Source organism: Asterias rubens, chromosome 7 (genome assembly GCF_902459465.1).
Source record: "Asterias rubens chromosome 7, eAstRub1.3, whole genome shotgun sequence".
Classification (NCBI taxonomy): domain Eukaryota; kingdom Metazoa; phylum Echinodermata; class Asteroidea; order Forcipulatida; family Asteriidae; genus Asterias; species Asterias rubens.
The window spans coordinates 3,052,370-3,065,365 of record NC_047068.1 but is presented as its reverse complement, the minus strand read 5'-3'; the positions used below and the strand labels follow the sequence as shown (position 1 = coordinate 3,065,365).

General features: G+C 39.1%; 2 protein-coding genes across 5 annotated transcripts in view; one reads left to right on the top strand and one right to left on the bottom strand.

Annotated features, from left to right (window-relative positions):
* The window catches only part of LOC117292104, a 37,698-nt gene extending 30,347 nt beyond the window's left edge, over positions 1 to 7,351 (bottom strand). For both annotated transcript variants that reach the window (XM_033774025.1, XM_033774026.1), the window contains exons 1-6: positions 7,299 to 7,351; positions 5,837 to 6,003; positions 4,036 to 4,182; positions 2,983 to 3,147; positions 1,471 to 1,750; positions 281 to 348 (exon numbers count right to left, since the gene is read on the bottom strand). In XM_033774025.1, coding sequence (XP_033629916.1) covers positions 281 to 348; positions 1,471 to 1,750; positions 2,983 to 3,147; positions 4,036 to 4,182; positions 5,837 to 5,977 — 801 coding nt within the window. In that variant the 5' untranslated portion in view covers positions 5,978 to 6,003; positions 7,299 to 7,351. The remainder of the gene's footprint in view (positions 1 to 280; positions 349 to 1,470; positions 1,751 to 2,982; positions 3,148 to 4,035; positions 4,183 to 5,836; positions 6,004 to 7,298) is intronic.
* A 140-nt stretch (positions 7,352 to 7,491) lies between these two features.
* On the top strand, positions 7,492 to 11,925 carry LOC117292631 (40S ribosomal protein S15a). 3 transcript variants are annotated; one of them, XM_033774755.1, is made up of 4 exons: positions 7,492 to 7,565; positions 8,720 to 8,857; positions 9,452 to 9,617; positions 11,662 to 11,925. In XM_033774755.1, the coding sequence occupies exons 2-4, from the start codon at positions 8,725 to 8,727 to the stop codon at positions 11,753 to 11,755; spliced, it is 393 nt and encodes a 130-aa protein (XP_033630646.1). In that variant the 5' UTR covers positions 7,492 to 7,565; positions 8,720 to 8,724; the 3' UTR covers positions 11,756 to 11,925. The 3 variants fall into 3 exon arrangements, with proteins under 3 accessions (XP_033630646.1, XP_033630647.1, XP_033630648.1); XM_033774756.1 differs by having other exon boundaries at positions 7,498 to 7,586; XM_033774757.1 differs by having other exon boundaries at positions 7,564 to 7,582.
* Positions 11,926 to 12,996: the final 1,071 nt, after the last annotated feature.

The window sequence follows — 12,996 nt, the reverse complement described above, 5'->3', positions numbered from 1 at the left end:
GATGATTAGCCCCCCAAATTATTATTAATTAATATTATTAAATACAATCCTAGTCCAGTAAAGATTCTGAACTACAAGCCCTTCAGTCTTGTTGATTTCTCCACCAAGTTCGAGTTCGAGCCCTGTATTCATTTGATTCAACCTTATTCTGAACATGTCTTAGCACGATATGCTCTTAGAAGTTGCCGAACTTGTGTTTCATAACCGTACAACATAAAGACAATCTAAACTTATTATGGTTTATTATCTACGTCCTTAAAATCTTCATCTGGCAGCTCACCTCATCACTTCCCGATTCGATGGGACCCGCTTCCATTGCTGCCCTTGATCCCGTTGGAGTGACAGTAGCTGAGAAATAAATCAAGACACAAAGGCTAATTTCTGTTTGACGACAACACAAAACTGACTCCTTGTTCAAAGAGAAAATAATGTAGAAAATTTGATAGTTTCAGCCTTTAAAAAAGACTCTGTTGGGGTTGAAGCGTCAGGCCATTAAGGGAAGGTACACGTTTGGTAATTACTCAAAACAAATATTAACTTAAAAACTGACTTGGTAACGAGCATTAGAGAGGTGTTGATAGTATAAAACATTGTGGGAAACGACCCCCTCTGAAGAAACAGAGTTTTTGAGAAAGAGGTAATTGCTCACTAGAATAACAAAAGACTTCTAGCTAGAAGTCTTTTATTCTTATCTGAAAGCACACAAATTCGTCCAACAAGGGTGTTTTAACTTAGATGACCAATTGAGCCCAAATTTTCACAGGCTTGTTATTTTATGCTTATGATGGGATACACCAAGTGAGAAGACTGGTCTTTGCGACTACCAAATGTGTACCTTCCCTTTAACTAGTTTTGGCATTCCAATAGCTAACATTGAGTTTAATCTTTTTGAGGGCAAGGCCATTTTCATTTTGCAAAGGGCACTTCCTTTAAAAAATCTAAAAATTTCTATGGGACACTTTTGAAGGGGCACGAAGGCCAGGCCTAGGGGCAACAGAGGCCATGCCCCCAGTGTCCTCCGAGTAATTCCATGCCTGCAAAGGTCATTTTGGTTGGTAAGCAGTTTGCAACAGTTCACCCTATTCGTATTTTTTTGTAATTCGTATTGGCAAATATAAAATGGAGTTTGGTTAATCAGAACGTATATTTGGTTTGCGGTAACACTATGTGTGTATCTTCTTGCCGGGTAGAGTTTGTTCGATTAGAGAACTGTCTCGCTTTATTCTACTACCGTGGAGTAGATGTTCGGGGGTTTGGGAGACTTCTCAGTTCTGAAAAGAACTGTCCTGCTTTTTAACTACTACCCGCGCGGATGGTATAGAAAATAGGCTGGTACTACTACTTTAGCTTATAGGATCGTGATTAACTGTACTACCGCGGAGTCAGTTCTTAATTTGGTCTCAACGATTCGACTAGCTTGCTCTAGTCATCGTCAAGAGACTGATCAGAATGTTGTCAACCAATTCTCACCTTGCCCAAACGACAACCTCCGTTCACTCGACCGTCTTCCAGAAGACATCACCCTGCCTTCTCCCCCTCCCCTACTCTCTGCAGCCCCATGCTTCAGAATGGAACGTTCCGGTTTAGGCACTTCCTCCCTGCTGTCACCCCGGCCATCAGCCATCGAGATGGGCCGCTCGATTTCTGAGGGGGTTTTCTCTAGTGTTGATTTTTCACTCAGCGAGTTGGTATCATGTTGAAGATCTGTTGATATCGGTTGATCTATGCATTCTATGTTTTCTGTAATAGGCTGTTATTGAAAAAAGAAAAACATTACAAAAGATGTGAAGACTATAGCTGAGGCAAAAAGAAATCTTATAACTCTTTGTAAATTATTGTAGCTCCATTTAGTATCCTTTAGCCTTTGAGAAAGACTCTGCTAGGGTCGAACCGTCAGACCACTGACTTTTTTTAGCATGCAAATTTTTACTTAATTTAACCATACAAATTTGGATAACACTATCCAGCAACAAATGTTCTATAAGAAATTGTCAATATTGTGTAAAGACACTGTGAATTTAATAATTTGAGTTTCACAAGTCTTTATGGTTGAATTTATTGGGACGAACATGAAACTAAGATGAAATGTTGAGTGTTAGGGAGGTGTGTTTAGTTTTTTTATGGGAAAGGCCATGAGTTGCATTCAGAGTGAAAACCCAATCTGCATGCCAGGCTTTAGATATGTTAGGCAGGGTTTGAACCAGGGGCCTTTCTAAAAACCTTGGCTTGGTCTCCGACTCAGGCTCTGTGTTTTCATGTTCATGCAATAGGCGATGCTCCAAAATAAGGGAATCAATGTGTGGTGAAGAGGTTTTCAACTAGTGGTTTAATCCCAACGAGGCCTGGTTCTTGATAATTTTAACGAGACGAAGTCGAGATAAATTATTAAGAACCAGGCCTCGGCGGGTTTAAACCACTAGTTGAAAAAAGATTCAATACACTTTGATTCCCATTCATAAATACCTTTTCGGTCAAGAACATCATCACTTTTTGGTCAAAAAGTAGAATAAATGCAAAAATTATAATTGTTAAATGATTTCTTTCAACACAACACCCCCCCCCCCAGCTATGAAATGGTAAAGCCCTCCGCCGCCTTCGGGTAAACAACTCCTTATAAGGGAATGCTGTGCGCGTTAAGCGTATCGCGTGATGTGTTACAACTGTTTCAGCCGTTGCTCTTGACCAATAGGAATGAAGAAACTGTCTTATAAGAACAGGTGCAAGGTCGCGTGTCACGCCCATGAACTAACACTTTTTACCGGTCACAAACAAAGGTTTATACACACCCAGGTGGCGCGCTCTCCACCAATAGGAATAGCGAAACTGTCTGGGGTATTTATGAATGCAGTTTAAAGGCAAGCTGCTTACACAACGCGCTGAGCCTCAGCCTGAACTGGAGCCCAAGCCGAGGTTTGAGAAAGGGAAAGAAACTACTGAGCCAATCTGTTCACTAAAACGTCTCGGAGTGTCTTTTCTTTTTACCTGTTTCTTCCCGGGCATCTTACGATATCTGCTAAGCAGACTCTCCATCCTGTCTTCAAGCCATACCACTCGCCGTCTTGCCTCATGAATGTCTCCACCCGCCTTGCTTATCTTCTCCAATTCCAGCTTAGCGTACATCAACTCTGCTTTCAACTTTGCCACAACCTAGGGTGCATTAGTTAACAAGCATGGAGTAAACTTGACTGAAAATAATAATAATAATAATAATAGTGGATTCCTAACATATCCGTCACTCAGTGACGCTTGTGGCGCTTTATCATACAGTATTTTCCTTCAAGGTATACGGGACTACATTTGAATTATGAGATCTACTCCTTTCACATATCACCATGCAATTGTTTACAAGGTTGCTGTGGCACAATATGCTGCCAATCAAACCAGGAACACAGGGGGAACCCCTAATATAAGTATCTATTTGATAAGAAAGAGCACTGGGTTCTTTTATGTGTGTTACACAACCGACGGGACAAACAGCTTTCATTCAACCTCCGAATGACGAAGCAATGGTTCAGTGTCTTTTGCTTAAGGACACAAGTGTCACGACTGCTGGTACTCGAACCCACACTCTGCTGATCAGAAACACCACAGTTTGAATTTGGTGTTCTTAAAGGCACTGTACAAAATTGGTTATTACTCAAAATATATATTAGCATAAAACCTTACTTGGTAGTAAGCAACAAAGAGCTGTTGATAGCATAAAACATTCTAAGAAACGGCTCCCTCTGAAGTAATGTAGCTTTGAAAATGATAAAAGACTTCTGGCAAGAAGCCTTTTATTCCTATCTGAAAAGCACACTATTTTGTACAACAAGGGTGTTTTTTCTTTCATCATTTTTGTGCAACTTCAATGACCAATTGAGTCAAGATTTTCACCGGTTTGTTATTTTATGCATATGTTGAGATACATTAAGTGAGAAGACTGGTCTTTGACAATTACCAAACAAGTTCAGTGCCTTTAACCGCTTGGCCACGACACTTCAACTGAAAATAAGATACTTTTTAGTTGACGAATTCTCAGCTATTTTTTCTTACCGTGAGTATGAGAATCATCTCTTCACACTTAGCCTTGAGGTCAGTGACCTCTGACCTCCATCGCTCCAGCTCGACATCATTCTGTGCATTGTTCAGCGACAGCATCGCTTGCTCTAACTCATCTTGGGTTTGCGCCACCAGGCTTATCTGTTTCAAGGAAGAAAGTAGAAAAACATGAATTTTTTTCAAACAAACTCACAAAATGGTCATGTCGATGTCAATTTGGAAAGCAGAAGTCAGCTAAGTGGCCGAGTGTGTTAAAACGTTTTCAGTAACACATAGTTAGTTTTCTATTTCGATCTCACAACGAATTCTCTCCTTCCAAGGCGATTGCCTCCATGCTCCCCGGTCATTGCCTTGATGCCCTTGCCTTGATGCCCTTGAAATGCTACAATTTCCTCATAGAGGTGCCCTTCACCAAGGAGAAAATGCCTTGCTCCCTTGCCCTTTCAAAAACAGCAGAAAAGGCCCGGTCACACAGGCCCCGATAACGAGAACGAAAACGAGAACGATAAAAATGCACGCCCTCGATTGGTTGAATGAGCGTGGGCGTATTCTGCGTGGAGCATTTCAACCAATCGAGGGCGTGCATTTTTATCGTTCTCGTTATCGGGGCCTGTGTGACCGGGCCTAAAGGCTTGCCTTCCCCTTGAACATTTTATACCAGCCAGATCTGAGCTGCTACTCTTAGGGTCCCCCCCCCCACAAGAAACTCATCAAACTTCTGCTTCAGCAAAACCTTCTGATGCAACTATCACTAGTCAGGCCTTGAATTAACCCACAGCAATAGACTGATCCATTAAGCTCCGCCCCATTGCGTATTGACCAATCACAACGCAACGAAGGTCCGACAAATAAGGTCCGACATGCGTGCGCATATGCTTGGTGCGCGCGGCAGATTGTGCAGAAAGGCATTGAAGAGGCTCACGTGTTCTTGCTCACACGTGCATCGTGGGCGGAGCCTAATGGATCGGTCTATTGCAGTGGGGCCCTGTGCTTTTGCTCTGGTGCCCTTTGCAAAAATCCAATTTACAAATTTACATTTTCCACATGCCCCTTACCAAAGGAAAACTGCTGTGCCCCTTCAAAAAGTGAAGCTCATGGCCTGTGACTAGCAACCATTCTTATAAGTAAGGCTACATGATTATATCTCACTTGCTCATGATTCTGTCATGGCATCATGATACATATAGCGCAGCCACTCTTAAAAGCAGGGGACACTATTGGTAGTTACTCAAAATAATTATCAGCATAAAACCTTGCTTAGTAATGATTAATGGGGAGAGGTTGATAGTATAAAATAATGTGTGAAACAGCTCACTCTGAAGTGGAGTAGTTTTCGAGAAAGAAGTACTTTTCAACGAATTTGATTTCGAGACCTCAGATTTAGAATGAGGTCTCGAAATCAAGCATCTGAAAGTACACAACTTCGTGTGACAAGTGTTTTTTCTTTCATTATTATCTCGCAACTTCAATGACCGATTGAGCTCAAATTTTCACAGGTTTGTTATTTTATGCATATGTTGAGATACAGCAAGTGAGAAGATTGGTCTTTGACAATTACCAATAGTGTCCACTGCCTTTAAGTGAAGGTGATTCAGAACAGGGCCGTATTTCATGGCTCTGTATATCGTCGAATTCTACACTTATAGTCACCATCTCCGCTTACTGTGCAAGCGCCGAATACCTGCGCTAGTTGTGTAAGTGAAGAATGGCAAGTAATGCGGACGCGCACAAGCATTACAAGCATTCGACCAGTGATGAAAGCTATGATAATGGTAGTGATCCCGATGCACTGTACCTGATCATCCAGAAGTACTTCAGATCGATGGGCTACTGGTTGAACTCTGGCTAATGCAATTCCACTTCTGACTTGTCTTGGTCTTCCTACAAAGGAACGCTCTCTCTGTTTGTTGCAACGCACCTCTGCCAGCGTCGCCATTTTTCCTTGTGTTATCTCAGTGGCTCCTTTATAAGATAAACATTTCATACATTTGATTCATAAACAGATTAAATTAACACAATATTTGGAAATAAAATACTTTTGATGATTATAAACTCGCCCAGAAAAGGCTAAGTCATAATTAATGACATAATAAAAACAAGTCATGACATTGAGTTGACAATTAAAAAAAATAATAAACATGGCACCGTGTATGATTCACAGTCAGTGTGAATAAATAAAGAATTGGAAAAGTTTCAGTATGGCGCCACCACTTTTTCATTCGATATGAACTACCAAGTTTACTTCAATGAGATATCCCTTTTTGTAAAAATTAGTAAAAAAGTGGTGGCGCCATACGGGAAGTTTCAAAAAGCCCAAAGAATTTGCTATTTGAGGCTAGACCCTACTTGGGGCGCTAGACTGTAGTGTACTCCTTTTGGATAACTTTCCGTATGGCGCCACCACTTTTTCACTCATTTTTACAAAAAGGGATATATCAATCAGGTAAATTAGATACTACATTATTTTATTTCGAATGAAAAAGTGGTGGCGCCATACGGAAACTTTTCCCTCCTTTTTATTATGAAACTTGTCAGCTAGTTCCTTGGTCTAATTTGTGGCCATTTAATTGGGATAGTTTTCAGCACCTCGCCACCAATTCACCCGCCCTAAATTAACTCGGAAAAGTTTCCGTATGGCGCCACCACTTTTTCATTTGATATGATAATATACATAGTATCTAATTTACCTGATTGAAATATCCTTTTTGTAAAAATGAGTGAAAAGGTGGTGGTGCCATATACGGAAAGTTATCCATTAACTGCAATCCAATGTTGAATGTGTGAGTGTGTACATTTTTAAGAACAAAAAATAGTTTTCAAAAAGAAAACAATATTATTAGGCCCTAAAAATAATATTATTAAAAAAAACAGGACATAGGCCCTAAAAATTAAAATAATTACTTTTTTGGGAATATTTTAAATCTAGAGTCTAGTAACATATATTTAATATATTGATTTCACATACTTATTTTCGATTACACTCCGACACTCTTTTGTAAATTGTCATCCTAAATATATTTTTAGTCTCCGGCCGGACTTGTCAAGTTGTTGAGAATGTTGTGGTTGTTGTTGTTGTTGTTTTGACTTTTGGTATTTTTATAAAATCGAAATGAACGAGTGAATGAATGGAAGGGGAATAATAATGTTCCATAGTGTTTTCCAGAGACAACCCCTAAATTGTACCAATGTTTTGCTCGTGACATTTGAAAAATAAATCAAGGTATTTCTAGGTCAAAACCTCAAAATGTTTTACTTACCGATAAAACCGAAGTGCCGTCTCCATCGAAACACAGATAAACTATCAAGTTGTTCAACCTCGTTTTCAAAAATAATGCAACCCATCCGGCCGTGTACACCTAAAAAACAGAAATAGTGCGGGGAACAAGGTTGACATTGTACGGTATGTCTGGTACCCAACTCCGCAAGATTTTTTACCATACTTTGCAATGTGTTAATAAAAAATAACCATTTGTAAAATTGTACCTGACTATGTGCCCTCTTTTGCCATTTACCGCAGTTTGCCTGTGAGTTACTAGAAGCAGTAGGTTAGAAAATCCCTTACCATCGACCATTTATGCCAATATTTTCCCATAATTTGTAGTTAATATGAATAATTAAGTATTATTTTAGCTATACTGTGTGATTTTGTTGTTGAAATCGCTTTTTCTTTTTAGATTAAATCATTTTATAAAATGTCAAGAAAGTCACGATGAGTTTTGTATTATGAAGTTATGCATGATTCGACAATACGAGTGTACGACTCCTTTTCATTTAATCTCCCCGTATATACTAACGATAGCCTTGTTATTTTAATTGCCACGCCTGTAACTGTGACTGTGAGGTTGCTTGAGAATGATTTACGTATCCTGCCATCATTTTTTGACTAGCTTTTACCAAAACGGAGCAAAAGGAAAATAATTTCATTTGTGTTTATTTGAAAATTGACTGAATGTAAAAGTGGTTGCAGGATGGGTTATTTATGGACACAGAAATTTGTCCATTCATAAAAGTTGATAAAAATAGTAATTGAAATCACGTATAGGGGACAAGGTCTTGTTTTTTGTTATAAAGAAAAGTGCCTAACTGTTCCTCATGTCATTGATCATGTCCATCTTTCCTGCAAATGTGATACAAATTTTGATGTCAAAAATTTGCGATAAATAATTTGCATCAGGATCAGTTGACATGTGCTCAACTCCTGCGAAACATTCGCTTTGTGGGAAGTATGGACCAGGCTTTTTATACTCTTGAGGGTCACGAGGGCAGGAGGGTCGGTTTGTTATGGTTTGTGTGCATGTACGTCACATAGGTGTTTGAAATTGCCAAGCCATTCATGTCAGAAACACCAGGGTGTGAACGCCTTCTCCTTCTCTGTCGTGCAATGAGTTTCTTTTGCATGTATTACAAAGCACTTCTTCCCAGCAGCTTTTTACACCTCATTCAGCTGATTAGCTAAAAAAAATTGTTTCAAATACCTGTGCTGTGCTTCTGATTAATGAAAAATTCAGTCTGCAGAGTGGTCCAGAATACACGCCTGAATCTGGCCGAAATGGTTTCCAATTCTTAAATAAGATGCAATTTATAAGCATAATTTTCAATGAAATGTTTATCACCAGTTTTGACATATCACCGCCATATAGATTTATAACTTTCTGTATTCTGTGTTTTTGTTCTTTAGCCAAGATGGTTCGAATGAACGTTTTGGCAGATGCACTTCGATGCATCTGCAATGCAGAGAAGCGATGCAAGCGTCAGGTCATGATCAGACCCTGCTCTAAGGTCATCATCAAGTTTCTTATGGTCATGATGAAACATGGTGAGTAAATATCCCCATCCCCCCCCCCCCTTACTCCTAGAAGTATGAGGTTCGTTTCGCTGTCGTCTCCACTAACCTCATAGGGGGACCATCAAAATGTTCAGATCAAAACGTTCTGCCCATCATGATTTCCGGACTTACAGTTCTTCTTTTAAATCAGATCTTGAAAAAATTAGGCTCCATGGGTTCTTCGAACTCTCATTGAGCGTGCGGCGGGTCCAGAAAATCCCCCTGGAGTGCTAAATACATTTTCGAAAAGTGATAAGTTCTTACCGTTATTCAACTCGGATCCCATCCAAACTGTGTTACATCTAAGCAGTGATTTATGTACAAAACAAGCCAACAGTTGTCCAGAACCAAACAGCTGGCTGCGCACAGCTTTCAGGTAGTTCGGTAGTTTTTTTGCAAGCGCAGCAAATAGTCGTAGGAAAAATAATTGACAGTGCACGCACATGTCCAGCCAAAACTTCCTTGAGTTGCTGTCCGTCTCAAAGATAAAAGTCCATTTCTTCGATACTGTTTTGTTTTCATTTGATATTTTGATTGTCGGCAGACACAAGAATAGTTCTTAATTTATCTTTGCTCGGATTGCAGGTTACATCGGTGAGTTTGAGATCATCGACGACCACAGGGGAAGCAAGATTGTTGTCAACCTCACCGGCAGACTCAACAAGTGTGGTGTGATCAGCCCCCGCTTTGACGTACCTCTCAACGAGCTCGAGAAATGGACTGGCAACCTACTACCCTCCAGACAGTTTGGGTGAGTTTAGTTTTATATGTGTCAATTCACAACAAATCGTTGGTTTAGGTTTATAAGGTCATTATAGTACAGGCTGTATGGATTTTCATAAAATTGCTTTCGCATATTTTTGCGCTCCTTTTAAATGGAGTTTGTTGATCAAGAGTGGTCTCCCAAAGTAATTTGTTGGTAAAAAAGAAACACTCGCTTTCTGAAAAAGACCTTTGGAGTACTACGAGTGTCAACAGTATTGCGATTACGACCTTAAAACACTGATGAAATGAACATTGGCTGTGGGTGTTTACACATGCTTGAGTTACACACTTTTTGCCCTGTTAAAATGTACTGCATGCACTTCTCAAAACGTTGAGACCACAACATTTTGGCACAGAACCAACACTTGTCGTAGAAGAGATTTTATACATAGTTGTACCTATAAGTTTACTATTTATATTTTCTTTTCATGCGTCTTGTTTCATTCGCCCATAAACTTAGCAAGTAGTGTCTCAATGTGTGTTTTGGTAGGGCTGATAAAATAGGCCCCATTTGTAATGCATAAATTTGTATTGCATACAACACACTGAGTGGCCTTAAAGTTAAAAGTGACCAAAACAAGGTGACCAAAACAAAGATTTGGAAGTCGGCTTTGAACTTGTGTATCTCAGTTATTGTTTCTATACATTTTTGTTTTGCAATTTCAAGCTATGTTTTAGCAATTTGCAGCTTAAAACCATCGGACACTTTCGGTAATTAGTATTGTCCAAGGCCCACACTGCGTGTGTCACAACGTTTATATAAAATAACAAACCTGTGAAAATTTAGGCTCAATTGGTCGTCGGAGTCGAGAGATAACGGGAAAACCCACCCTTGTTTCCGCACGTTTCTCCGTGTCATGACATGTATTTAAAATAAATCCGTAATTCTCGATATCGAGAATTTATGTTGTTTTTAATGTTTTCTCAAAAAGTAAAAACATTTCATTGAATAATATTTTCAAGAGGTTCTAAGTCTTTCACCATTACCTTCTGTAAACCCTGTAAGTTATTTGTAAATCTGTGAACTATTAAAAAAAAATTTGTTCCGAAAGTGTCCAATAGCTTTAAAATGCATGGTAGCACACATTTTACACAGGTTACTCTTAGGGTTACAGCAATGTGTAGGGCTCAGAATTTTGGTTTTGTTTTGTTTATGTCACAAGAACAGAATCAGAATGAGAAAGAAAAAACCCTACACATTTAACATTTGAACTGTTTTAAAGGTATGCACACCTGTGGTAATTACACAAAATATGAATTACCATAAAACTTACTTGGTAATGAGCAACGGAGAGCTGTCGATAGTATAAAACATTTGGAGAAACATGAACACTGACGACTCACTCTGAAGTAACCTAGTTTTTGAGAAAGAGGTAATTTCTCACTATTAAAAACAATAAAAGACTTCTGGCCAGAAGCCTTTTATTCCTATCTGAAATCACACTTTTTTGTCCAACGAGGGTGTTTTTTCTTTCATCATTCTCTTGCAATTTCAATAACCAACTGAACTCAAATTTTCACAGGTTTGTTATTTTATGCATATGTTGAGATACACCAAGTGAGAATACTGGTCTTTGACAATTACCAATCGTGTTGAGTGCCTTTAATTTGAACAAGCATTAAGAGAAGGTTTATCTCATTTGCTTTATGAGTAAAGTATTCTTCAATTTCAACAAAATTGAAAGATTTGTATCAGACTGAAAGTTAACATTTGAACAAAAATACAAGAACGTCGGTCTTGTCCAGTCATGAATTCACAAACATGGGGGAACAAGGTTTCCGAAAATGATTGAATTTGTGCCAGACCAGCACATGTAATAAACATGTTCAAGTCTGATTAATTTTCATGCAAACTTTGTTGTTTGAACAACCAAATTTACTAGAGCATGATTTGAATCATAAGGTTTTAATGCCCTCGATCCATTTCATCTTTGTTCTTTTGGCCATTCAAATCTAGGCTCATCATCATGCATTCCTTGAGCTTTCAACAGCGCTTTAAAAACGTCTTATTTTTCTTCTTCTTTCTACAGATATGTCGTCCTTACAACATCCAGTGGAATCATGGACCATGAGGAGGCGAGACGGAAACACGTCGGAGGAAAAATCCTGGGTTTCTTCTTCTAAATTTCATCAGACGGATTTGGAGTTTCAGATCTGACCAAGGGGGGGAGAAAGAGTTTCTTAAAGACACTACTGAGAAAACTATCTAAAACTGTTTCACCATTAAGTCACTTACATACACTGTTGATTGGTCAAGGAATGAATAAATAAAAGTTGTACAAAACCAGGATAAATATTGTGTTCTTGTTTGTGATTTTTTGCTGTTCTTACTTTGCTTCTTTGCTCCCTCATCTTGCAAAGGGATTCAACTGACTGATTGGCTCTCCAACACATAAGGCGTCCACCAGTGGAAAGTGGTGTTATTGTGGTATTTGTTTATTTGATCGAGGCCAATTCTTTCTTTTTTTTTATTTGTGAAGAGTATTCTAGAGCTTATATCAGAGAGTCGGAAACTTTGTGGAAGAGGCTAAATAAAGCTAGAGGAGGACAGTTTCAGCAATTTATTGGGCGTTCTGTTCGAGATGTGGTTCTTCCACACACCTTTCACGTCGAGAATGTCACAATTTAGAGGCTGATCCTCAACAAAACGCTCTCTCAAAACTATTATGTGATTCCTTTGTTGTGGGCAGGGGGGGGGGGTGAGCTTTCCAATGTGCTGAAGTCATAACTTATGATTTTTCTTAAAGAGGAGAGCAACATAATTATACAAAACTGATAAGCACTGTTCAAAATGCAGCTGGATGTCCTATTGCTCTGTTTGCACAATTTGCAAGGTTACCAAATCTGTATACGCTGTACGTCATGTAATGTTTTGTTCAAGTGGTTTTAAACATAAATGCCCCCCATTCTGGAAGCTCAAACTCTTTGAATACTAAAAGTTTCACATACAAGGTTATTGTACTACATAATTGTGTTGAAACTTTAAATAAATCAAATTAATTGTCACAAACAAAATTCAAGAAAAGGGCATTACACCTAAACAGAAAAGCCTGAACGCGAAACAATGGACCGAGGAGCATGTACATGTAGATGTAGGGGACCTTTAGCAAGCAGGCCCTGCCCAAAGTTTCATACCAGGTAAATTTAAGATTTGTTGCAACAAGATACAATTTTGTTTTTGCCTTGAAATGTTCCGTTCGAAATTGAGAAATCCCTACTAGTTTACTTGTCAATTGTTACAGGAATTTTCGTGGTTGTTGACAAAAACAACCCCCCCCCCCACCCCATTAACAGAGTTAATCCACACGAGGGCGCTGTTTCACTCACACGGTCTCTCCAAAAAATAAGCCGGTTGATCCACAAGA